This window comes from Equus quagga, chromosome 1, assembly GCF_021613505.1.
Source record: "Equus quagga isolate Etosha38 chromosome 1, UCLA_HA_Equagga_1.0, whole genome shotgun sequence".
NCBI lineage: Eukaryota > Metazoa > Chordata > Mammalia > Perissodactyla > Equidae > Equus > Equus quagga.
Window position 1 is genome coordinate 123,517,391 of NC_060267.1, and position 27,681 is coordinate 123,545,071.

The window sequence follows — 27,681 nt, forward strand, 5'->3', positions numbered from 1 at the left end:
TATTTCTTAGAGACAGATTTGGATAGCAGGTGCAATAAACTAGCGTCAAAGCAAGGGTATGGCAGAGAGTGAAAATAAACTGCTTCTCCAAATACGTCAGCAGCATTTTCAGTTTGAGCAGCCCTTGTGGGAAAGGGATTGAATCAAATGGTACCGTCTCTACTTGGCAATGTTTCCTTGTTTTTTCTCCCAGTGACTGAGTTATATTAAATCGGCCTCTCATCTCTTCATTTGCAGCTGGGCACATTCCGGTCCCATGATGGGGATTATTTTATTGAACCACTACTGCCCATTGATGAACAAGAAGATGAAGAGGAACAAAACAAACCCCACATTATCTATAGGCGCAGCACCCCCCACAGAGAGCCCTCAACAGGAAGGCATGCGTGTGACACCTCAGGTATTTGCTTCTTGCTCACGCCAAGATCCCAGCTCTGTGAGATGGGTTAATTGCCATTCTACAGACATGTATTTCCTTCAGTCTACAAAATGCTGCTATATATGTGGTCTTTTATTCAGTATTCGAGTGAGGTAGGTATATCCCCATTGTACAAACGTGGAAGCTGAAGAGAGGTTTAGTAACTGGTCCAAGGTTGCACAGCTAATGTGGCAAAACCTTTTGTTGAAGTTGCTAATTTTTAGGATTAAGCTTTAGTACTGTCTTGAGGCCATTATACCCACATCCTCCATCAGCAGTTGCTTGTGTTCTCCTGGTGTCTTCGTGTTTTCTATTCATTTGGGTTGTTTTTTTTTATCATATAGGGTTATGAAAAATTCTTACAAATGGAATTCACAAAAACTTCTATGTGTTTATTGGAATTTTCCTATCCGGTTAAGTTTAGCTAATATTCTATGCCTTCAGGAAAATATATGAATGGAACTATAGGTTGCACTGTCAGGTTTCAGTCAAATCTGTATATGCCCATCACTAGATTTCCTTCCATCCTGGCCAGATTCTTTGAGGCTTTATGCTGACGTGTTTGGCCATGGACGGAGATATGTCATTCTGGGCACCTTGGAAAGCTTCTGTTGTCTCTGTTTCTCAATCTGCAGTCTTGAAACAGCCCTTCCCTGTCTTTAAAGACTGGTTATTTTCTCCCTGATGATAGCTTATCATTAGAAATCCCTCCATTTGACCCTGTGTTTTAGGATGTTTGTTAAAATACTGTTTTTTATTCTTGGACTTCCTGTTTCTAAAACTTTGTCCTTCTCCCCATTCTTTACTTTTAAAAATTACTTCTCCACCTTAAATAAATTGTCAGGGTCTTTCTGGCATCTCCAAATAAGACCAAAATTCAAGAGCAACAGGGGGTTTCCTAAAATGCTTCCAAAAGGATCGTTCATTTCATCTCATACCTATATCACTTCTTTCTTGGTGACAGTGTGGTGTCCTTTCCCTCCTGGAATTATTATTTCTGCAGTGAATCCTTTAAGCAAAGGTAATGACGGCTGCTGATAACCTGGGAGTGGCCAAGCTGAAGAGTGTCGCATTGTTGATCTTTTGACTTCATCCTGTCCAATGCTATGTTCTTACCACCAGGGCTAGATGGAATATATACGAAATATTCTTTGGAGAGTAAGACTCTCTAATGAGCCAAGGGGAGGGGGTGGGAAGATGAGGGAGGAGTGTACTCAGAAACAATAGTCCCAGCAGCATTCACGGTGCCAACTGCCAGCTGCCGGCAAGTTTAAGGGCAAGACATTTATCACCTTTTTTTGACAATGATAGTAAGAATGTTGACCTTTACTTCTTGACTTCTCAGATTTGAATTAGCAAGTGCGTATTTTATACCTCCATATAAACATATAGATAGCATGTGATAGAAAGGAAATAGATGATTTTTCCTCTTCCATCTTATTAATATATGTTCAAAAGATACTCAGATAATATTTTCATTGATTAACTTATTGAACTGTGGTACTTTGTGATGTTCTTCTGCCCTAAAGTGGTTGCCAACCAGCATTTAAAAAAAACCTACTAATTATTATGGTGCTATTCTCTACTGACCTTGTGCAAAGCACTTTACCTATGCTACTTCATGTAATCCTTACCACAACCCTGTGAGATGAGTACCATTCTTCCCTCCATTGTACCTGGTAAAGGAGGTGAGGCTTTCAAAGATGAAGCAATTTACCCAAGATCTCACACCTAGTCCATAATGACAACCCATGTCTGCCTGTCTTATTCCATGACCCATCTTCGCTGTGCAGGTATGATGCATATATGCGTGTGCATTTGGGTGTGAGAGAGAGAGAGAGCAAGAAGTCTTACTTAAGACTATCATTTAAAAATCCTCAGTATTCATTTTTTAAATTAATTACCCAAGTCGATGGACATTTGATTTTCTGGGCTGGAGAACTAGTCATTGTCAAGTCCTGTTAAAAACACAAAGAAGAGGAAATCTGATAAGGTGAAGGTTGAGGACAATGGAAGATGCCTTAATTTTTCAAAAAAATTTATTTGGCTTTTAGTCATTGTTGGTATTGGGCCTTTATGTACCTCCTTTCAAATCACCAATATCAACTTTTAGTTTTCCTTCTGGTTTTTGCTTTCCAATGACCAATATGGCGGGCCCTTCTTTCATCCCGTGTGATGAATTAGGAGCCCAGCAGTTTTGATTGGCTCTTCCGAAGGTTGCTGCTGGACTATGCCCTTCTGGTTTCTCTCTTCCAGCTGCTTCTGCACCCCTTCTTTGAATTCAGATGCAGGAGGCTCAGAACAGTTGGAAAGAACTTTGGAATATGGCACAATTCACCAGCAGCCATTAGAGGGACGAAGCAGCAGGTCACGGAAACCTCCAAGACCAGGTAGCCTTTGCACAGGGAGTGAAAGTAGGTTGGGGGTGGGAGAAGTCCCTCTGGCCAGAGAGGAAAATATTTTCTCTGCAGAATATCAATGCCTTCAACTTCAGGGATTCCCACCCCTGGCCCTGCCCCAGAGCAGTGGTTGGTAACCAGAGTAAACTTTAGAAGTACCCTGGGAGCCTCATACAAATGCAGATTCTTTAAAAAAACAAACAAACAAACCCCTTTCCCAGGCAAGTGAGATGGAGCAAGAATCAGTGGGTTTACTAAGTGCTTCAAGTGATTCAGAAGTTCAGCTAAATGTGAGCGTCCCTGCAAAAGTTGGATTTAAGGCAGTAGCCACTGTCCGTCGCTTGCTGCTTGCATTGCCCTGGACCTGGCTTTTTCCATCAATGCCTTCTATGTCTTCTCATAGGATGATAGAATATTTGAGCTAGAAGAAACCTTGGTGGTCAGCACTAAGCTAACAGATTAATTCTGTACAGATGAGCAAACTGAAGTGTGGGATGTTAAGTTACTTATTTCCAGGAGTGATACCCTATATATTCAACACGAACCCATCAGAATTGAAGATAGCCCAAGCCTTGGAGCAGACCCCTGGAAGCCTGTGGCTGAGCTGGGTGTAACCCTTTAGTTGCTGGATGATGGGAGTCTGCCCAGGACAGGGCAGTGTGGCTGTTACAGTGAGTGCTGCCCTCAGATGGAATCTAAGTCTTGCTCATTTCTGCATCTTGATGTATGTCTAATTTTCAAAAAAAGATTCTGAGATAACATATTAAAAAGACATGTGTAGGAGCTGGCCCCGTGGCCCAGTGGTTAAGTTAGTACACTCCGCTTCACCGGCCCAGGGTTTCGCTGGTTCAAATCCTGGGCGCGGACATGACACTGCTCATCAAGCCATGCTGAGGTGGCGTCCCACATAGCACAACCAGAGGCACTCACAACTAGAATATACAGGTATGTACTGGGGGGCTTTGGGGAGAAGAATAAAAAAAAAAAAGACAAAAAATACATATAGAAGGAATCTGATAAAAGGATTCTGATATAGTGAAAACTTTGTGAGTTAAGCAAGGAGTCTACAACTTCATTCATTCATGTGCGTCTTTATTTATTCAGCCATAAAGTATTTGTTGAGTAGCTCTTCCATGCTGTGAGGCTAAAACCAGGAACCATCCTTATTCCAGTGAGTTGTGTGACCTTAGGCACATTTGAGAGCATAAAGCGAGAATAATACAACCCTTCCAAGGGTATCGTCAGGACCAAATGAGTATGAAATAATGAAAGCTCCCAGGACAGTGTTTAGCAGATAGTAAACAATCCCTGAATGGTAGATTAAAAAAAAAAAAAAAATCATGAAAATAAAAATTAAAACACCATAGCATGGGAAGGAAAACTCAAAATACCAAAACCCAAAGCTAATCGGGTTCCTGTGATTCAGCTTAGAGCTTCTGGGAAGCTGGTCGTGAAGGGCTTATGGGACTTGCCCAAGGTCACCCTGCCAGCAAGTGGCAGGGCTGGGAGCCCTTTCTGTCTGCTTGTTTCCTCTGTATCCCATGCAGCATTTAAAAATTTTATTTCTCACAAGTTCCTCTTGGCCCAGTGGCTGCCCTTCCGGGAACATCTCTGTTTCACCATCATTGGTTACATCTATGTGTATACATTTGGGCCACTTGAGTGTGTCTGCCTTTATTTGTGATTTTCATCCTGTTTGTAAGTTCCTCAGGATTCAGGATGGGGTGTGGGAAATCTTCTCTTTCCTATGGTAGGCCCTTGTGACTACCGTGTCCCCTGCACAGTGGGTCCGCAGTAAAGGTGGTTGAGCTGCCTGCCTGCCACACCCCAGGGGGCCGAGTGGCAGGCTCATGGGAGCCATTCAGGACAGTTTGTTTTCTACAAGCCACTTCCTGCTGACCCTTCACATTGCATTTCCAGATGAAACCCCAAGTTCTGTCTCACACACACTATTTGACCCTGAATTTTGCACAAGAGGATTAGTGGTTCTTATCAGTGAGATAGATGTGCTTCCTGGTAGGTGAGTGAGAGAAAGCCAGGGGAGAAGGCCGACAGAAGGCTGTTTTGTTTGCCTGGGCCTAAAAGACAATGTTTTTCTGTTACCAAAATGTTTTTCTCACCCTCCCATCTTAGCAAGGCCAGTTGATTTTTGTTTCTTAAGGGATTTAAGAATTATATACTCATTGACGCATCAGTGCTGCTTATAAGGAAGTAATTGAACAGTTGTGTAAAGGTGTTTATGTGAGAATGCTCGGTTTGTTTATTACTAATAAACTCAGTGTTACTAATAATATTAATATTTATGTTAGTATACTATTAGTATATTAGTATATTAATAATTATATTAATATATTACTAATATATTCAGTTTGTTTATTATTACTAATATTCAGTGTTGTTTATTATAGCAAAAGGCTGGAAACAACCTAAGTGCTCAACAGTTGGAGGATAGATCAATAACTTATGGGATATGCATTTGGTGGAGTATTATGCAGCCATTAAAAATGATGGCAGAGATTTATGTTAGCAAACATGGCAATATATATAAACTAAACAAGCAGGCAATGAACTGGTATGTATGGTAGGAACTCATTTTTAATAAATGACAAAGTGTGTGGGGTGCATATGTGTGTGTAAAGAAAAAATCTGAAGCAACATGCATGAAAACATTAGCAGGGATTATTTCTGGTTGTCAAGAACATAGGCAATCCTTACCTTTTTACTTTATATTCTTATATTTTTTGCCATGATTCTATAATAGTTTTATAATCAGAAAATACAGTTAAAAGAAGTGGCCTGTGGTTATTTTATAGCCCCATGGGGCTTGTCACCAGGGACCAACAGCCAAGCCAAGATCCCATGCTTATTTTTTTTTTTTTTGGAAGGGGACAGTTTCAAAAACCAGACAGGTAAAAATCCTGCCTTGTGGCTCCTTCTTTGGGACACTGCGGCTGGTCAAAGCTGAGGCTCCATCTCAACCCAGCTAAGTTGTTTTCTTCCTGGTGGACTGACTGCGGGATTACTATGGCTGATTCTCTATTAGGCACTGGAGACTCTATCCATCACCCTTATTAGAACGTACTGTCACTTCTTGGTTGGGCTCCCAAGGGTGCCATCGTAAAAGCTGGAACATACAAGATGACAATTAAAGCTGTCATTTGTTGGCCTCTTCTTAGATGCATAGAGGGATACTGTGCTACACACTTTCCATACATTATCAAATGTAATCCGTTCATCAAGGTATTATTACAGGATAGGTATTATAGGATAGGATATTATTATCCTTATTTTAGACTTGAGAAAATTACAGCTCAGAGAGGCTGAGCCACTTGTCCAAAGCTACACAGCTAATAGGAAGTGGGCCTGACACTTGAACCTAGATCTGATTCAAGTATGTTACCCTGTGGGCCAAACTACACTGAAAACACAAATGGAAGCTGCCATCTAGAAAATCCTTTTTTACTTAAAAGCTTTCAGAGTATCTTCTTTGACCTCCATCTAATCCAATCCCTAAATGATCCTGACAATGGCTGACGTTTGCTGAGTGTGTATTGAGTGGCAGGCGCTGTTCCAAGTGCTTTACATGGATTATATATTTTAATCCTTGTCTCAACCTTAATTTTGCAGATGGGAAAACAGACACAGAGAAGTCCATAAGGTTGACTTGCCCAAGGTCACAAAGCTCATCAACATCCTGTTTTCCACAATCCTTTTTTTGACCTGTCCCTTTGTTGATTTGATCGCATTCATATACGAATTACTTTTGCTGGCAGGATTTTTCAAATGCCTTCCTAGAATTTGATTTAATTTGAGGAGGGCTGCCTGGTGCCCGGAATTCCCACCAAGACTCTAATGACTCACCGAGGCCTCCGTGTCTCCAGCGTGCCTCTGTTGGAGTGTATGCTTGTTACACATTAACCTCTGGGATCCCATTAATAATTTAGCATAGATTAGCTGATTAGATTAGCCGCCCTGAGAGTTGGGCCCAAATGGAGTGAGAGACAGAGCTGAGGAGCAGACTTCTGAGGGGCGCTTTAAGTAAACAATTCTGGGACAGCTCGAGGGTTCCAGGCAGTGACAGCAGCTTTGGCTGACCTCACTGTCCTGCCTGGGCCCAAGCAGATCAGCAATTGTTGGCTAATTAGTGATTTCTGCGAGAAGCCAGCCCACCTCCATTTTCCCACACACTTTATACCCTCAGATCCTTTCCCCTTAGGCTTTCAGCTTGTGAACGTAACAGGCAACGATGTGAAAGCACATTCTGAGTTATTTCATTTACTCCTAGACCAGCTCCCTGGGAGGAAGATGCCCCAATTATTCCCATTTTACAGATGAGAAAACTGTACTCAGAGATGTGAACGCTGTTGTCCACAGTGTGTAAGGGGAACAGCTGGCTCTCCAAGCCAGGACTGAGCTGAATCTTTAAGGATAGTGTCTGCCATTTGAGGTTTATTGTTTTGGTTTAATTTCTTTTCATTTACCTTTTTTTTTGTTCCTCATCAGTCTTTATACACTTTTTCTCCTTTTCATGTTCTTCAATGACTTTATGGCTAATAAACAGTCAGTATAAGCAGTGACCTCTAAAATCCTTTGTAAATTATTAGAAAATTATTGTTTTAAATAACTGAGCTCTTGAGCTGCTTTCCTCAGCTTTATCTTCTTTGTGGCATTTATATAAAAATATTGCTTTTCTTTTTTTTAACCTTGGTATTAATAGTGCAATACTCCAATGAAATCATTAAAGGATAGTAAAAAAGATACTTCTGATAAGGAACTGTTTCTTCTTTCATTTGTTCTCATTTATCCATTTACTTTTTAAAAAAATTTTCATCTTGTTTATTAAAAGACATTTTAGGGCCAGCCCAGTGGCGCAGCGGTTAAGTGCACACGTTCCGCTTCGGTGGCCAGGAGTTCACCGGTTCGGATCCGGGGTGCAGACATGGCACCGCTTGGCACGCCATGCTGTGGTAGGCATCCCACATATAAAGTAGAGGAAGATGGGCACGGATGTTAGCTCAGGGCCAGTCTTCCTCAGCAAAAAGAGGAGGATTGGCAGCGTTACCTCAGGGCTAATCTTCCTCAAAAAAAAAAAGACATTTTATTATGAGCCTCTTCAAACCCACATAAAAGTATAGGCAATGCTAAAATGAACCACTGTATACATACCATCTACATTTTACAACGACAAGGGTTTTTCCACATGGCTTCTTCTTTTTCATTTTGCTGGAGTATTTTAAAGTAAACCCAGGTATCATGACATTTCCTCTCTAAATATTCCAATATACATCTCTGGAAAATAGGATGTTTTCTAACACAACTGTAACATTATTTATCATGATGAGCAAAATCAACAATAATTTCTCCATATCACCTAAACAGCCCCTATATTAATATTTTCCTAATTGTCCCCCAGATGCCTTTTTTACAGCCTATTTGTTCAGCTTGTGATCTAAACAAGGTCTATCTATTGCAATTGGTTGTGATGAATGTTAAGTAAATTTCCACTTTGTTGTTGTCACTGTTGTTTAAATTACTGTTTTCTTTCTAGTTTTAGTTTTCCCTCCATTTAGTGTCTTCCTTTCCACTTCTTTTACTCTTTGATTCATCTTTATCATCATAAGGTCAGGCTGCATTTGCAATAATTTGAAAGAGCAGGCCCAGCCCCCAAACCCAGAACAGGTACCAAGAACAAAGCCACAGGGAATGGAGCCACTTGGAGTAATTTCGTTGAGCACAAAAGGCAGTGTGGTTAAGTGGGTTTTTGACACTTTGTCAGGAGTACCTTGATAGCCCTCTCTTTTTTAACCTACCAATAGAAAGATCCTCAGTTTACAGTATTTACTGAGACTCCCTTTTCTACCAGTCAAGAATTTTACTTGCCTCTGTTTTGAAACCCAGAAGAGCCAGTTTGCAGCTGGGAATGTAAAAGGGCAAGTTCGTTGTGGACCTGAAATTAGGGTTCATTGATGTCTGACATGCTTTCCTGCTCCTCTCGTGAGCCCTTTCGGTAAACTTCTGGATCCAGAGACAGCCTGAGGGCTGCCTGCTTCACCTTCAGCCCCAGATCGGGGCATTTCCCTGTCTCCTGTCATCAGATCTTGGTTATTCAAGTCACTTTCCTTCACAAAACCATTTTCACACAGATACTTGCTCATTTGTTCATCTCCGCAGGAAGCCCCTGTCATGGGTTAAGATGCACATCTCTTCTGGAGAAGGGGACGGCAGTCAGGCTGACAGAGGCAGGAGGCATTTGCAGTTAATCTGAGGGCCCTGGGCCCCTTCACCTGAGGGTACTGTCTTTTTGAGTAAGACACTGTAGAATTTCTCCACGCTCTTCATTTGAGGGAATAAACCCATTCGTTTAATAAGGGCTATTTTATCATGCAATTGAGGTTTAGGTTTTTTTTATGATAATCAGATCATTACAGAATCATTACTGTAGCCGTTTCAGGGTAACCAAAGTCAGTTTATGTCTAAACTAGACTTCTGCATGGTTGTTCTGTACAACTGAAAATCATTAATAAAGAGGAAGCATTCTGAACATCACAAAAAGAAGTGTGAGAAGATGCAAGATGTGCCGGTTTGTGTTCATGTGGGTGGTGGGCTCTGAGAAGGAGCAAGATCAAATGAGAGGCAAGTGTTGGCAAAATGCTTCCTTTTTTATTGATCCCCTCTCTCGTATAACGTTAGAATTAGCGTGGGCTGTTGGCCTGCGGTGTGTGGAAACAGTTCAAGTTGAAGTGATTGGCCTCAGAATTTTACTGCTAAGAATTATCTTATTTGTTTACAAAGCTTTTTATTTTCCGCTAATATTTTCTAGCGTTTTCTTCCCATTTCCTATTAAGGTATAACTTACATGCAGTAACAGTCATCCTTTCTCGTGTACAATTCTGCAAGTTTTGGGAAATGTATACAGTTGTGTAAATATCATCACAATCAAGATACAGAATAATTCCTGGTGTCCTTTGTAGTCAACCCTCTGTTTTCTGTCTTCATAGTTTGGCCTTTTCTGGGGTGTCACATAAATAGAATCATTAAGCCTAGTGCATTTGAGGTTCACCCACGTTGTTGTGTGTATCAGTTATTCACCCTTTTTTATTGCCTAGTAGTGTTCCATTGCGTGGGTATACCATAGTTTGTTTATCCCTTACCCAGTTAGGGACAAAGTTTTTGGCAATTATAAACAAAACCACTATAAACATTTGTATACAGGTTTTTGGGTGAATGTATGTTTTCATTTCAGTTGGGTAAATACCTACGAGTGAAATTGCTGGGTTATATGGTAAGTGTATGTGTATCTTTATAAGAAACTACTCATCTATTTTTCAAAATGACTGTACCATTTTGCAGTCCCACCAGCAGGGTATAAAAGTTCCACTTCCACTGTATCCTCACTAGCACTTGGTATTGCCAATATTCTTTTTTGTTTTTGTTTCTTAATTTTAGCCATTCTAATAGGTGTGTAGTGGTTTCTCGTCATAGTTTCAATTTGCCTTCCCCTAGTGACTAACGATGGTGAGCATCTCTTCATTTGCTTTTTTGCCGTTCATATATCTTCTTTGGTGAAGAATCTGTTCAAATATTTTGCCTTTTTTTTAAAAAAAACCTGAAATGTTTGTTTTCTTATTATTGAAGTTTGAGAGTTCTTTATGTATTCTGGATATAAACCTTTTATCAGATATGTAGTTTGCAAATATTTTCCCTGAGACTGTGGCTTGTCTTTTTCATTGTCTTCATTTACAGACACTTATTTCATACATGGCTTCCTTATTTTGTTGCACACACTTCATGCACGCACCATAGATTTCATGCTGTCACAGGACTACACTGTGGGAAAGCGTAGTAGAGAACGCAGGATAGTTTTTGTCCAAGATGCAGGTGCAGAGAGATGGACTAGGAAAAGCTTATTTAAGAGTTGTTATTCAAAGACATTGTCTGTGCCAACAGAAAAGACATCCTGTTGTTTTTATATCTAATTGGTTTCCAGAAACACAACTTTCAATTTCAAGCCAGTGTGCTTCATGATGGGAGTATGTTCACTTGGCTCCCGGATGAAAACAGTTACAAAGGAAGCCCTGGATACCTAAGAATGCAGCTATGTTCTTTTGCATATGTGTGCACACAGGAGAGAAAGACAGGGAAAACCTGAAGGGAGACACAGGCAGACACAGAAGAAGTTAGTAGTCTGAGAGTCAGCCCTGTGTGACCACATGCTCCTGGGGGACAAGGAATGGGTGACATGACTCCATTATTCCCCACAATTCCTATTCTGTGCTTTGTGGGCAACTTATGCGTTTTCCAAAGGTATATTTGATTATGTGCTGTTTTTTTTCTTTTGGGTCAATTTCCTAATCTTCACATTTGATGCTATTCCATTGTAGCAAGTCAGAGCGAATGGAAGTGGTTTTCAGAAACTATAATCTGTTTTAGCAGGTCCCAAATAAAAACTTCACAATAAGTGATAGAGATTCATACACTGTACCTCCCTTGGTATTCTTTAACATCATCTATAGCCCGCTTATTTTCTGTTGGTCTGTCTGTTGGTTATTCTGTCTCCTTCTCCCCACCCACCCTACCTACTGTTTGGTTATTTCTCTGATACCTGCTCTAAGAGTGACAGTGGCTGAGAGAGGATACTCTGTTGGATGTTGCCCTTTTGGAATCTCAGGACTTCATTGTTCAGCATTATTTATGTTTATCTTATAAAATATGAGTCCATAAATTTTTAATACTAGAAGAAACTTTAGAGAGAGCTTTTATTCCAGTCTCTCTCTCTATGGATAGGAAGATCAAGGCTCAGAATGGCGAAGGGATTTGTAATCTTGGAGCTGGGGCAAATGGAAAAGTGGGCCCCAAACACAGGCCTCTTACTTCCCAGTTCTGTGTTATTTCTAGACTGCAAATCAAGGAAAAGCTGTGTGGGGGTGGTGCCTAGAAAGAGGATGTTCAAAAGTGCAACTCGAATAAGGTTTTGGGCGTGTCGCTGGATTTATGTTAAGTATAAGGATAATTAAGAATAAACTAGTGGGATCGTTTAAGTTTTAGCAAGGCTATAGAGAAAGATATTAGGCTTTTAATTTTTTTAAGGAATAAAATTGTCACAGCAAGAGCTGAATATACAGCAGCTATCTGAGCTGGGCCAGGGTGCTGGGGAAAGGTGGCCTGTAGTTGGGAGGGTTGCTGGTGAGTTCCACCTGCAATCAGAGTACAGCATACTCCTGCGACCGCTCATTTCCATGGCCACTGGAACATGGACATCAGGAGGAGAAAGGGTTTGTACTGCTGGCCGTGGTATATAAACTAGTCCTCAGTCGTGTGTCAACTGGGAGACTTGTGTCTCAAAGGAATGTGGGAGATATGCTCCCTAGGAGTTGCTTAGAAGCCTTTTTAAAGAGCTCCAGCCCAACCGCTCTTTAATCTCTGATCTGGGAATGATACCGAGACCCACCACAGGCATCACAGGCAACCTCAGCCCACCCACTAGCTGCAATGAAACGTCAGATAGCAGCAAGCCCTGGAGCCACTCATTCCAGCAACCTTAAAAGGGTGCTCATCCTCAGTAAGGAGTCCCTATAGCCCATCTCCCTGGAGCACTCACTATGCCCCAGGCCTTGTTCAGCACTTTCTGTATGTTAGGTCATTTATCCCTCCTCACCACCCTGTGAGGGAGGAACAGTTATTCGCTCCATTTCACAGATGAGAAAACTGAGACCCAGAGGGCATCAGTGACTTGCCCAGGTCACACAGATTGAATTCCGAGAAGCTGAGATTTGAACTCAGATCTCTCTGACTCCCAAGCCCAAACTCTTGTCGACCACATCACACAGCCTCCTGTATTCACTTTGCAAACACTTAAGGCCTAAATTGTACCACCCTCTACAGAAGCCAGTAGCCCCATGTGGCTCCTGAGCCCTTGAAATGTGGCAAGTGCTACCTGTTGTCATGATAATATTTTGGATATATTGGGTTAAATAGAATATATTGTTAAAGTTAATTTCAACTGTTTCTTTTTACTTTTGTAATGTGGCTACTAGGAATTCTAAACTTCCATTTTATTTCTGGTGGAGAGTGCTAGAAATCCCAAACCATGTCACAAACGGCCTGAGAGGGGGCCACTGAGAGCAGACCACAGATGGTGCAGGATGACTGTGGCTGCTGGCACCAATGCCCCCAGAAAGACCAGTCTCCCCTTGCTGCTAAGAGATGGCATGAGTCAAAACTAGCATTTTCCGAAGAGTGTTTTTTGAGAAGTTAATAGCAAAACCAACCAGTCTTTTAGTAAAATACAGGCCTGAGTATGTTCATCACTTTATACTATTTCAAATAGATATTCTTTTTTTTTTTTTTTTGAGGAAGATTAGCCTTGAGCTAACTGCTTCCAGTCCTCCTCTTTTTGCTGAGGAAGGCTAGCCCTGAGCTAACATCCATGCCCATCTTCCTCTACTTTATATGTGGGATGCCTACCACAGCATGGCTTTTGCCAAGTGGTGCCATGTCGGCACCTGGGACCCGAACTGGTGAATCCTGGGCTGCCGAAGCGAAATGTGCGCACTTAACCGCTGTGCCACCAGGCCAGCCCCTCAAATAGATATTCTTTAAATATTTTTTCATGTTATTTCCAGTGTGCCTCGGTTTCTTCCTTTATGAAATAGAGATAATAGTCCCTACCATATCTGGTTGCTGTGAAGAATAATCAGGTTAATCCACATAAGGTGTTTAGAAGAGTGCCTGCCGCAGAGGAAAGCATTCAGCAAACCTTAGCCAGTATTATCATGGTGGTGGTCGTTGTTGTTGTTACTGCCTCTAGGTGAAGGAGCTGCAGGATGGTGAATGAGGAAGGGTGGGGCAGGACCTTTGGGAGTGGTGCCCAAGCTTGCGTACCTGAGACAGCAAATTTAACTCCCTACTTCGCTGGAGGCGCCCACCCCTTAGAAGACAGTGTGACCCTCAGACATGCCTCCACCACCCGCCACAGCCCCTTGAACTGCAAGAAGCTTCTCAGTTGTTTTCTTCCAATGACATCTCCTCCCCTCCCTGAGAGGAAAGCCCATCAATACACTCTTCTCCATCTCGTTCTATTTTCAGGAATGGCTCAGTCCCCATCATCTGCCCCATAAGCTAGCCAAGATCCCGTAAGTGTCCCAGTTCCGTAGTTAAACAAATGTAAGCTGGCTTCTTTCCTGCAAGACTTCTCAGGGCTCTTAAAATGCTAATATGCATGGAGAAAGTCCCAGATGTGAATACTGTGTAAAGTGTTTTGCAAACCTACTTGATTTGTTTTTGGAAATACCTTCTGGGACTAATGTTCCGTAAACTACTCGTGGGGAAATATTGTTTCTAAAGGTTCTGGCCAACCAAAAAGCATGTCAGCAAAGTCTCTTCCACCGCTGCCCTTTGCCCGCATTTCCTGTCAGTGCTGTGCAGGGAGCGCTACTAGACGTGGGCATGCTACTTTTCCCCCAAAGCTCACAGAGAAAGTGGGTTTAGGGACGTGATCCTAAAGAGGATTCAGGGATTTGTTGTTGTTTTTAAAGCTAGCCAATTGAGGAGCCTTTAGAAAGAGATGAAACCTTGGTGAATTCTCGTTCCTACCCTTTCGAGCTTTGTATATACAGAACACTTCCCCCGCTTAGCTCCTTCCCCACCTGGTTCTCTGGAAACACATTGTTCTTTATTATTAGAACATTCGTTGGTTTTACGGCTGTTTTTGTGTTTATGTTTTCTCTCTTTTTTTCCTCTTACATTATGCTTGTTTATTCATCTTCCTCTGATCTCAGTAGACTTTGTTTCTCCTGTCCTACTGAGTCCCTGTCTGGAGGCTTCATTAAGTAACTCTGAACATCCCGATTAGTGCAGACCTTAGATCTGACTAGAACAAAGACAGCCTGGCAACTGCCGTCAGCTTCCACTTTCTGTTGCCTGTTTGTTATCAACTGCTGGAGCCAGCTGAGAGGTGGAAGTGTTTGTGGCATTTGTTTACATCTAATTACGTCTCAGACTATGTCTTCTCGATATCAGTCCGCATGTGCTTGTCACCTAGATTGGAAGTTCCATGGGAGCAGGGACTGGTCTTCCATGTGTTTACTTCATTCCCTCCCTCTCTCCTTCCCTGTCCTTCCTTCTTCTCTCCCTCTTTCCCTTTAGAAGATTCTTTCTAAAATGAAATTGCTGTGTTTGAGAAACTCTAATGTCAATATACTAATTTATAAAGGGGATATTTTACACACTTCTAGTAAAACAACAACTAATAATTGTTATCACGTTAAATATTTAATGGATGCTTCCTGTGTGCCACACTCTGCTCTAGGGGCATTTGATATATCATCTCTTTGAATCCTCACAGTTACCCTTTGAGGGATGTGCTGTTATTATCCTCATTTTGCAGATGAGAAAACTGAGGCTTGGAGGCAGGAAGGGCAGCTAGAGTAGTGCGAAGTCAGGCACATGAACCAGGGCTGGTCTGGCTCCAGAATCCAAGTGTGAAACCACTGATGATTCCCGTCCAGCTTCCTTCTGGCAGTCAAGCCCGAGTGGAACAGAAAGGGGACTTGCGAACAGCCTCGCTCTCCAGTCCTCCCTTTGGTCCTGTGCTGTGATTCCTCTGCCCAGTTAGACCATGAGGTCATGAGGTGGCTCAGTGCCTTAAGGAAATTCAGTTAAATTTTTATAAACCTTATGAAAATAGACAGCAATAATTAACTTCCCAGCTGTTCAAGTTAACATTTGCATCTCCGTAGCCCAACCCCAGTAGGTGGGAAACACTCACTGAGTAACTGCCTTGTTAGGCCTGCATGTGATTTTCTAAAATAATTCCACTCATTTAGTAATGTAATATGCATTTTATTGCATGACAATGTGAAATTAAGCCCATTTAAAACATTTTTACCAAAAAATAAGCAAACGTTGTTAAAGTTTTTGGCTGTGAGGCTTTTTAATAATGATAATCATCTTATGTTTTTATGGTGCTGTCTTTTTAATGATGGGCCCCAAGTTTTATTTTTGTTTTGTTCTTGCTATTGTTTATTTCAACTTACCTAACCCAGTGCCTTGCACGAAATAGGTGCTTAAAAAATAATATTTTTAAAGTCAATTTATAACTTACAAAGAATTTTCTATATGCTTTCTCATTTAATTTTCAAAGTAGCTTGTGTCTTTGAAATTATTATCGTAAGCAAGAAAATTGTTTTTAAGCACGGTCACTCTCCCTTAAATAGTTCCTTTTGCTTCTAACTCACTATGTGACTTTATAACTGATAAAAATAGAAAAAAACACAATATTTATTGGTTCCTTCCTGTGTGCTAGGCACTTTACGTGCATGATCTCCCATTATTCCTCAGAACAGCTCTATGAAAGAGGTGCTCTTGTTACTCGGCTTTGTAAGTGGGAGAACTGAGGGTGAGCAGGTCAGTTATCTGCCCAAGGTCAAAGAGGACTTGAAGCTGCTCCCTTCAGAGCGTGAGCTCTTAGATCGCTGGCTGTTTGTCATGGTGTAAACGTCACTGCTTCCCCTTCATAGTCAAGGCCAAAACAATGGTAAAAGCCAACATTAACTCATGTTCTTGGAATAAAATGTTACAACTGTAGTTAGTGCCTGTGACTTGGCATTAGGAAGCACACAGCTGCCATTTAGAGTTTTTTAAGATGCCTAAATTTGTTTACATGTGCGTGTGAGAGTTCACATTGCAAAAGATTATACTTTCCTCTGAGTGCAAACATGCATTTGATTCTTGGAGATAATCATGCTATTTTTTTTTAATTATCTGGGTTTTTTTAGAGCAGTTTTAGGTTCACAGAAAAATTGAGAGGAAGGTACAGAGATTTTCCATGCATCCCTTGTTCCTGCGCAAGCATAACCTTCCCCACTATCAACATCTCCCACCAGAGGGTCCATTTGTTACAATCGATGAACATACACTGACGCATCATAATCAGCCAAAGTCCGTAGTTTACTTTATGATTCCCTCTTGGAGTTGTACATTCTGTGGGTTTGGACAAATGCATAATGGCATGCATCCATCGTTATGGTATTAGTCAGAGTGTTTTCATTGCCCTACAAATCCTCTGAATGCTCTACCTAGACATCCCTCCCTCACCTCAACCCTTGGCAACCACTGATCTTTACCACGTCCATAGTTTGGCCTTTTCCAGAAGGTCGTGTAGTTGGAATCATACAGTATGTACCCTTTTCAGATTGGCTTCTTTCAATTAGTAATATGCTTTTAAGTTTCCTCCAAGGCTTTTCATGGCTTGATAGCTCATTTCTTTATAGTGATGAATAAGATTACGTTGTCTGAATGTACCACAGTTTATCCATTCACCTACTGAAGGACATCTTAATTGCCTCCGAATTTTAGCAATTATGAATAAAGCTACCCAGAAGCATCTATGTGCTGGTTTTTGAGTGGACATAAATTTTCAGCTCCTTTGGGTAAACACCAAGGAGCACAACTGCTGGATCATTTGGTAAGAGTATATTTAGTTTTGTAAGAAACACCCAAACTGTCTTCCAAAGTGACTGTACCATTTTGCATTCCCACCAGCCACAAATGAGAGTTCTTGTTGCTCCACATCCTTATCAGCATTTGTTGTTGTTAGTGTTCTAGATTTTGGCCTTTCCAATCAGTGTGTTTTAATTTGTTTTAATTTGTATTTCTTTGATATATGATGTGGAGCATATTTTCATACACTTACTTGCCATCTGTATATCTTATTTGGTTCAACATGCTATTTTAAGATTTGAACTTGGCCAGGTTGCTCACAAGCTATTTAGTTAAGTAAATATGATTAATTTTTGAGGAATCCTTAAAGAAGAACCATGAGAAAATGATTTCCTCTCTGAGTGTTATATTTGAGCTTCAAGAAGAGGCATGAAAATAGTCTAGCCACTTTGGAAAACAATTTGGCAGTTCTTCAAAATGGTAAACATAGAGCTGCCATATGACCCAGCAGTTGTACTCCTGGTATATAGTCAAGAGAAATGTAAACATGGCCACACAAAAACTTATACACATATGTTCATAGCAACATTATTTGATTGAGTTGTTGGACCCAAATGTCCACCAATTGATGAATAGATAAACAAAATGTCATATATCTATACAGTGGAATATTATTTGACAATAAAAAGTAATGGAGTACTGATACATGCTACAGCATGGATGAACCTTGAAAACGTTGCACTAAGTGAAAGAAGCCAGACACAAAAAGCCACATATTGTATGACTCCATTTGTATGACATGCCAGAATAGGCAAATCCAAAGATAATAAACATAGGTTAGTGATTGCCAGAGGCCGGGGGTGGGGATGGGTGGGGTGCAGGGGTTGGGGATGGAGAGTGACCACTCATGGGTACAGGATTTCTTTTGGGGGCAATGAAAATATTCTAAAATTAGGTAATGGTGATGATTGCACAACACTATGAATATACTAACAACCACTGAATTGTATACTTTGAAAGTATAAATTCTGTGGTGTGTAAATTATATCTTAATAAAAAGTAATAGTAAATGTAAAGCTATGTGTGGGGAAAAGAAGAGCAAAAGTACAGAAACTGTTCGTACTGTACTTTCCACAGGGGTGAAATATCGTTATGTAGCCCATTCTGATGAAGCTATTAGCAGGATGACATTGCAAATTTGAAACACTAGCCTCAATTCCATTATGCTAAAAAGTTACTAAAGAGAAATGTGGATGACTTTCTTTTTAATCCTAACAGTGTGTGTCCCTTGGTGGAAATCATTCTGTTATTAACAATTTCTATTCAGAGGTAAGAGAGTTGAGTAGGTATACAAATTATAATGTCTATTTTTTCAGTTCTCAGTAAAAATGTTCATGCATTTGTAGTCATAGTGAATATTTGAATCTTTAAAGCTCGTATAAGTTTTAATGCTAAATTCAAACTTGCTTGCTAAAATGGTTAATGTGGTAGAAATTAGCTGGGCTAATTAGGTCAATAAATATGATTCTCACTCATTAGGATAAAAGATCAGATGGATAAAAGACCAAGAAATATTATATATTAGAAAACATTACTTTCAATTCTGAAGAAGTAATTTTGTTTATGCATTTTCATGCCACATAAAGTGTCTTGAATTATTTCTTTGATATGCAGATTACTTGTGAATGAAATGTCTTCTAGGTATATTAGAATTTAGGTAGGTTGTTCTCTGTTAGAAATTGTAGCCTTTTACTGATTAATGCCTTCATTTCTTCAACTTTGTTGTTTAAATAAGTGTACGTTGTTTCCAGTTAGTGCCTTGTCCGGTTTCTCCATGCCCAAGTCCCCTCTGATGATTTTCTGAGAGCACATTTTTTCCCCTTAGTGGTCAAAGTGAGTGAATTCTATACAGCATTTCCTGAGTTGTTTTCTCCCTGCAGGTATACTTTTTTCTAAATAAACCCAAATAAACCCAATAAATCAAAATATTTACAGAAGACATTAAGTAAAGATTATTTACTCTTCACAAACTAAGTGATGTATTTTCTTTTTTTATCAGTTTTATTGAGATATAATTCATAAACTACACTATGCATCCATTTAAAGTATCCAATTCAGTGGTTTTTGGTGTATTCACAGATATGTGCAACCATCATCATGGTCAGTTTTAGAGCATATTTATCACTTGAAAAAGAAACCCTGTATCCTTTAGTTATCAACCCTCCTATGCCCCCACCCCACCTTCAGCCCTAATCAATTAATCTACTTTCTGTCTCTGTAGATTTCCCTATTCTGGACATTTTATATGACTGAAATCATATAATATGTGGTCTTTTGTGACTGACTTCTTTCACTTGACTGATCCCAAAAAGTTTATCAAAATCAGGAAAATTTAGCAATTATAAACATATGTGCACCTCCTAACAGAGCACCAAAATACATGAAGCAAAAACTGACAGAAATGAAGGGAGACATAGACAATTCAACAATGATACTTGGGAACTTCAATACTCCACTTTCAATAATGTATAGAACAGCCAAGAAGAAGATAAACAAAAAAATGAAAATTTGAACATTATAAACCAACTACACTTAACAGATATTTATACAACACTCTACCCAACAACAGCAGAATATAGATTCTTCTGAAGTACACATGAAACATTCTCCAGACTAGACTGTATTCTGTATTCTAGGCCATAAAGCAAATCTCAATAGGTTTAAAAGCATGGAAGTAATGCAGGGTATCTTCTCTGGCCACAGTGGAATGAAATTAGAAATCAGTAACAGAAAAAAAATGAGAAACTCAAAAATATGTGGAAAGTAGGCAGCATACTCCTAAATAACCAATAGGTCAAAGGAGGAGCCAGAAAATACTTTGAGGTGAATGAAAATGAAGACACAGTGTACCAAAACGTACAGTATGCAGCTAAAGCAGGACTTAGAGGGAAATTTATAGCTATGTTTTAAAGGCTTCTATTAAGAAAGAAGGAGAATCTCAAATCAGTAATCTAACTTCCACTTTAAGAAACTGGAAAAAGAAAACTAAACCTAAAGCAAGCAGAAGGAAATAATAAAGATTCGAGCAGAAATTAATGAGATAGAGAAGACAAAAACAAGAGAGACTTTAATACCTTTGAAATTTTACCGATTATAATAAATTATATTAAAATATTTGCAGAAGACATTAAACAAAGATTATTTGTTTTTCACAAAATAAGTGACATTTTCTTAATATATTAGAAAGCATTCAATTTTCAATATGGCTTCCATATATCTGTTGTAAAAAAATAGTCTGTGAAAATATCCATCAGACACTGTCTCTTTTCCAATTCAAATTCTGTTTGGAGACTGTCAACCAAACCATGAGTCTGTTTCATTGCCCAGCTCTTGAGAAATCTTGCCTGATAGAAGGACCACTATTTAGGGTGTTGATCAAATTCATAGCTGATTCCTTGTACCACCACTTTCTGTATGTGACATTGGACAAGATGCTCAATCTCTTTGAGACTTATTTTCCTCATCTGTAAGATAAAGGCAGTTTTCTCATTCATACATAAAAGAGCCTAGTTCAATAACTGGCACATACTAGGTGCTTGATTAATATCTATTCTATAATCATTTGATGATTTAAAAGTGGAATGACACCCTATTTACCCATATGGCATGAGTATACATATATGAATACACTTGAGAGAGAGACTGGAAGAAAAAGAATCTAATGTTGAATCCTACTCTGTACCAGGCTTTGGGCTAGTCATGTTATCTGTGGCTGGACCACGTATAACTTGTTTGACATTTTGGACTGATTTCATTATTTTAATAACTGCTAAAACACTCAACTTGCCAAAATACACATCCTGGCCTAAATCGATTGTTTTAGCAGTAAGTTATAATGGTTAAATTTTTGAGCCCTTCAAATATGAAACCACTCATAGCTTAACTTTTTTGTTGTTATTGTTGTTACTGGTGTAATAAATTCTATTCCCTGTGTGTCAGGTAAGCGTGTTTCTTAGTTGTACAAGTCTGTTCCCTGTTTTAGACTACAAGCTAGTGACATTAAAGCTTTAAAGCACGTTTATGAGCTGATAGGCATGATAACTGATTAAATTCTGTTTTTATTCAAAGCCTAATTTGGCATGCATTTTTATGTTTATTCTGTTTATTGTGTGGTTGATGATTTTGAGTTTGAATATTTTCACCAGCAGTACAAGATTCAAGCCAAATTGGAGACTAGGGCTTCTCAAAACTTTAACATGAATATGAATCACCTGGAGATCTTTATAATGTGGATTCTGATTCATCAGGTCTTGAGTGGGGCCGAAGAGTCTGTGTTTCTAACAACCTTCCAGGGGTTGCCAATGCTGCTGGTCCATGGACCACACTTTGAGCAGCAAAATTGTGTAGCATCCAAGAGGTATATAGGCAAGAGCTGGAAATGCATAGAGCTAATCAGGCATTATATATCATGCTCCCAACTGCTTGTTCATACTCTCTGAGTTTAATCTACTACCTTAACTAAGCCCTGAAATAAATAGATTAAAAATTTGGAGGCATTGAATAGCAGTGATTCTATTCTTACATTTCATGTATTACAATGATTGAATACGGTAATAGAAAAATACCTTGTCGTGCATTTTCTATAGTTCCTTTGTATTGTCTATTAGCCTGCCCACCTCTCAGACCTCTAGAGCTGCATTATTGGCCCTTCCTATTTCTATGGCAAAGAACAATGAATGGAAACCGCTTAAATCCCAGCAAGACTTTTGTTACCAACTGAAAAGAATCATATACAATTGTTTCCCTTAAACTCAGGTTGGATTTTCTAATACCTTATGTGAGCATTTAGGAATGCTTCCAGGGAAGATAATTTCAAGTCCTTAGTCATTTAGATGAGAGTGCAGATCGAGCTTGACCTATAGAGTTCATCGTATATAGAACTTGATTTTGTATGTAATTTGACTACAGAGGCATCATTTTAAGATGTGTCAAGTTAAATTCTTGATATGAAATAGATGTGGCTTGAAATGTAATGCATGCCATCTGATTTGTTACAGAGCACAAAAACAGTCACAGTAAAGACAAGAGGAAAACGAGAACGAGAAAATGGGGAGGAAGGAGTAGCCTGGCTGATGATGTGGCAGTTTTAAAAAGCAACTTAGCAACAAAGGCGCTTTCTGCCTATGATAACAAGACGGACAGCACAAGGGAAAAGAGGACCCACAGAAGAACAAAACGTTTTTTGTCCTATCCACGGTTTGTAGAAGTGATGGTGGTGGCAGACCACAGGATGGTTTTATACCACGGAGCAAACCTTCAACACTATATTTTAACTTTAATGTCAATTGTAAGTACATTCAAAAGAAGGTGATTTATGAGGTCCCTAAATGTGCCATTGGGGAATGGGTTTCCACCCAGTGCTTTGGAGGATCATTCAGGGCTGGCCTTTCAATGATTCAGGCAAGTGACTCAAGAGAACATAAGATTATTTGTGGGTGGCCTTTTTATAATGACAAAAATAGTTATCAATATTGAGTGTTTATTCTGTGTTAGACAATGTGCTTCTTACTTAAAAGGCATCGTTTCTAATCTGCCTGGCACCTCTGCCAGGTAGGATTATCATCCTCATAGGTAAGAAAACTGAGCCTCAGAGGAGTTAGGTCACTTGCCCATGGTCACATCAAGCTAGTAAATGGCTTAGAGACTGCACGTGACCTTTAACTTGTCCAGTGCCCCAAACCAGTGCTCTTTGTCTGACATAGGAACTTGCACAGTCAGGTGTGGGTCTCCAATAAGACTTTTTAGATGCTGGTTGTGAATCAGTCACCCATGGAGCTTTTTAAAATGCAGCTGCCTCTATCTCTTTCCCCAGGATTTTAATTAAGCAGCCCTGGTGTGAGGCATAGGACTCTCACTCTGTTTTTCTACTCCCATTTTGAATTAAAAAAGCAATCAATTTGTGTGATCAAAAAAAATCAGACAGAACCAGAGACTGTGGATGAAAAATAAGTGTCCTTCCCTACCAAGGCTCCCAGACCCCTTCCCAGAGACAACCACTGTTACAAGTTTTTTTTGCATGTGTTTCTAACCAGCATCACCCAATAGAAATATAATGCAAGCCACATATGTCATTTTAAATTTCCTAGTAGCCACGTGAAAAAAAGGGAAACAAGTAAAATTAATTTCCATAACATTATATTTATCCAAATATTATCATTTCAGAAATTGGTTTATTTTTTATTTTTATTTATTTATTTATTTATTTTGAGGAAGATTAGCCCTGAGCTAACTACTGCCAATCTTCCTCTTTTTGCTGAGGAAGACTGGCCCTGAGCTAACATCCATGCCCATCTTCCTCTACTTTATATGTGGGACACCTGCCACTGCATCGCTTTTGCCAAGTGGTGCCATGTCTACACCCGGGATCCAACCGGCGATCCCCAGCCCCCGAGAAGTAGAACGTATGAACTTAACTGCTGCGCCACCGGGCCAGCCCCACCATTTCAGAAATTGTTAATGAGATATTTTACTCTTTTTTCATACCAAGTCTTAAAAATCCAGTATATGTTTTACACTCACAGCACACCTCAGTTCTGACTAGCCACATTTCATGTGCTCAGTAGCCACATGTGGCAAGTGGCTACCATTGGGCAGCATAACTCTAGATGTTTCTTATGCAAATATGTATGCATATACAATGTTTTTTCAAACCGAAATGGAGCATTCTTAAATGCTGTCTTACATATTGCTATCTTCTTGAAATACTGGAGATTGTTCCGTAGCAGCCCATATGATCTACCCTCATTCATTTTAAGCCTCAGCGTAGCATTCCTTTTAATGGATTGACTGTAGTTTATTTGAATGGGAATCTACATTTAGTAAGTTTCCCAAAGGAATGTGAAAAGCAACCATGTTTGGGAACCTTGCTTTCAAGTTTCTTCTTCCCTCTCCTGGGCCTGTGTTCTGCCTTGTCTTTCCTCTCACTGCTGTGAACCATTCCCCTATGTTTCACACCCAAGCTGTCTTCCCTCCTCCCTCTCCTCACCCCATTCCCCATGCCCAGTCCCATATGCCCCAGCCCTCTCCTGTCCTGGAGGAGGGCAAGGAAAAGTTAATCAGGCCTTCTACTGACTCAAATCCATTTCCACCCCATAAATTCAGACTTGGCTTAAGAATTTCGATTACGAGAATGGACTTTGGGTCAAATTGACCTTGGTTGAGAGTTCTGGCTCTGTTACACAGCTCTGTATAGTCTTAGACAAGTTACTTAATTTCTCTGAGCCTTAGTTTCCTCATTTGTTGAGCACAGATTATAGTACCTAGCCCAGAGTTTTGCTATGAGAACTAAATGCAAAAGCATATGCAGTTTTCAGCAAAGATCTAGTCCATAATAAGCATTCAGTGAATGTTAGCTTTTGTAATTAATGATAATAATGAAAAATAAATCCAGGTTACCAGGTTGTTGATGACAAACATGGGTGGTAAACACAGGAACAGCAGTATTAGCAAACATGTGGTCCATGTGAGATTCCAGAAATTGGCAATCTGGACTTCAACTGGAATAACGTGCTTGGTCAAAAATGAATATCCGGTATTTTGGCACAGAGAACTGCTAAGTTGTATGGCAATGCAATTCAGAGATGAACACCTTGAAATTTAAACTTATTAGAAGTTATGATTATCTAAAACTGCCATCTGTGAATTTTACAGAGACTTATAATAAATGTTTGTTGAATGAAAATTCAAAACTACAAAATGCAAGTGTTGCATGAAATGTGTAAGAAGAAGTGGAGTCCAACATAAGAAGTGAATTGCTTATTGTTACACAGAGTTCACAATTAACTTTGAAAAATTTATCTCGGTTGCAGGTAGCCTCTATCTATAAAGACCCAAGTATTGGAAATTTAATTAATATTGTTATTGTGAACTTAGTTGTGATTCATAATGAACAGGTAATAAAGTTTTTTTCTTCTTTCTTCTATCTGTATCCGAAATGGCATATCTCATTGGTGTTGGTACAATAGACCAACCATAATTCTTTTCTGTGTTTAGGAAGGACCTTCCATATCTTTTAATGCCCAGACAACATTAAAAAACTTTTGCCAGTGGCAGCATTCGAAGAACTATCCAGGTGGAATCCAGCATGATACTGCTGTTCTTGTAACGAGGTATATGAATTTCTTATTCCTCAGATCTCTCAGTTACTAGTCAAGTGGATGGGATGAAGTCAAATATTCCTGGTAGCCAGCCACTAGTACAGCGTTTTTCAACCTTGGTGCTATTGACCAGATAATTCTGTGTTGGGGGAGGGTGGGGCTGCCCTATGCGTTGTAGGATGTTTGAGAGCATCCTTGGTCTCTACCTACCACATACAAGGACCACTCTCTCCTCTCAATTGTGCCAACCAACAGGGTCTCCAGATGTTGTAAGATGTCTTCTGGGGGTTTGGGGAGAGGAACAGAATCACTAGCCAATAGGCACCAAGTAGGCATGGTGTTAAGCAAGCCTAGATGTAAATGCCCTATAGAGGGGGCAGCTGCTGTTCAGACTGAGCTTGTTGTTACCATGCAGGATATGAGTCCAATGTTGCCAGCTTCTGTGATTTTGCAAGAAGTCAGAATTATGGATTTTTCTTTTCAGTGAAATCTTTCCATTTTTAAACGGTAGCTACTAGCTCAAAAATATTTAAAATGCTGTATGGAGCAACAGAGAGGCATGCTGGTCTAGTTGTGCCTCCTGTGAGCCACCTCTGATATGGTCACAAAAGCTTACCGCCAAATGAATTTAAATGAAAGGCATTTAGAGCCTTCTCAGGAATGTTGGTTAAGAAACTAGAATCCCTTCCTCCAAGGTATGAGAAGTCCTGGTTGGAGAGGTTTTCGCTTGCTCTGTGACTACCCCGCGGCAGAGGAAGACGTCTCCCTGTAGCTTTTAATCTAATCCAATGATTCCCAAACTTTTTTGAGTTGCAAACCCCTGGCCTTGTTAGTTTGCTTTTTGTAACCTCCCTCCATAGAGTGGGTGCTGTTGGGAATGCCTAGAAGACTCTAAAGTGCTTACTTGTGTTGACGTTTACTCTTTGGTGTCGTCAAGGCCCTAAGTCTGCTTTGCTTTCAGACAGGATATCTGCAGAGCTCATGACAAATGTGATACCTTAGGTGAGTCTGCTGTGCGTATCCTCTATGGCTACAACAGTTTACTGCATGATTTTATTCCAAGCCGCAATTGCTTTTTAAAGTAAATCCTTGTGTGTGTGTGTGTGTTTTCTTTTCCCTTCTGATAGGTCTTGCTGAGCTGGGAACCATCTGTGATCCCTACAGAAGCTGTTCTATTAGTGAAGACAGTGGACTGAGTACAGCTTTTACAATAGCCCATGAACTGGGCCATGTGTATGTTTCCTTTCTATATTTTCACTTTATTCAGAGTGACCTGAAACTTTGGTTCCTTCACATCAGTGAGCATCCATCTGACTTTAGAGAGTGTGAGATGCTTCTCAAGTCATAGTAGAGTTTGCAGGGTTGAAGAGCTTGGAACCTATTTGGGACAGATGACTTTGACTCCAAAAAGTTGAGTACATGCAGTGTACCCTCTTCAGCCGTAGCTCACGTGTATCTTTGGTGTTTAACTGCACAAGTTTTCTATGCAAGGTCTAATATTCCCCTTTCCCACTGGGGATTGAAGGAATGGGGCCTTTCCAACACATCCACTGAAGCAGAGGGTATATTAGCTTGGAGAACTTTCCTGACTTAACATCTTTGTCTTGGGAGGATCCTCCAACATTGCCCTGGCCCAAAAGATTTTCAAAATCCAGATCATTCCTGATTCTAGTTATTCAAGGCTGGGATTCAGACATTTAGCTCCTGGGAGCAGTGATATACCTCCTTCAGGGAAGAGGATGAAGGAAGATGCAGAACAAAAATCATTTCCTAATTATAGTTACTAAGTGTCTGGTTGTTATGAAATTAGATTTTCCCTTTCATTCTTTAGAGACAGAGCATGGTTAGAACACGAGGCAAAATATTATCAATTTACTTCAAGGTATTCTGATTTTTGATCTGCATTATTTTCTTTCTAGAATGATTAAATTATTATTTTTTTTTTGAGAAAGATTAGCCCTGAGCTAACATCTGCTGCCAATCCTCTTTTTTTTGCTGAGGAAGACTGGCCCTGAGCTAACATCCGTGCCCATCTTCCTCTACTTTATATGTGGGATGCCTACTACAGCATGACTTGCCAAGCAGTGCCATGTCCGTACCAGGGATCCGAACCGGTGAACTCCAGGGCCGCCGAAGCAGAGCACACAAACTTAACCACTATACCACAGGGCCAGCCCCTCAGACATTTTGAAAACACACCCCTTTTCTTTTCTCCAAAGGAAATATTGTCAGATGCCCAATATTTAGAGAATAAAAGAGGCATGGCTTT

The 27,681-nt window shown here is 40.0% G+C and overlaps 1 protein-coding gene across 2 annotated transcripts in view; it reads left to right on the plus strand.

Moving 5' to 3' along the window:
• The window catches only part of ADAMTS9 (ADAM metallopeptidase with thrombospondin type 1 motif 9), a 166,166-nt gene that overhangs the window by 7,009 nt on the left and 131,476 nt on the right, over window positions 1–27,681 (plus strand). For both annotated transcript variants that reach the window (XM_046672362.1, XM_046672352.1), the window contains exons 3-8: window positions 238–400; window positions 22,314–22,603; window positions 25,125–25,208; window positions 25,309–25,424; window positions 26,374–26,414; window positions 26,540–26,645. In XM_046672362.1, coding sequence (XP_046528318.1) covers window positions 238–400; window positions 22,314–22,603; window positions 25,125–25,208; window positions 25,309–25,424; window positions 26,374–26,414; window positions 26,540–26,645 — 800 coding nt within the window. The remainder of the gene's footprint in view (window positions 1–237; window positions 401–22,313; window positions 22,604–25,124; window positions 25,209–25,308; window positions 25,425–26,373; window positions 26,415–26,539; window positions 26,646–27,681) is intronic.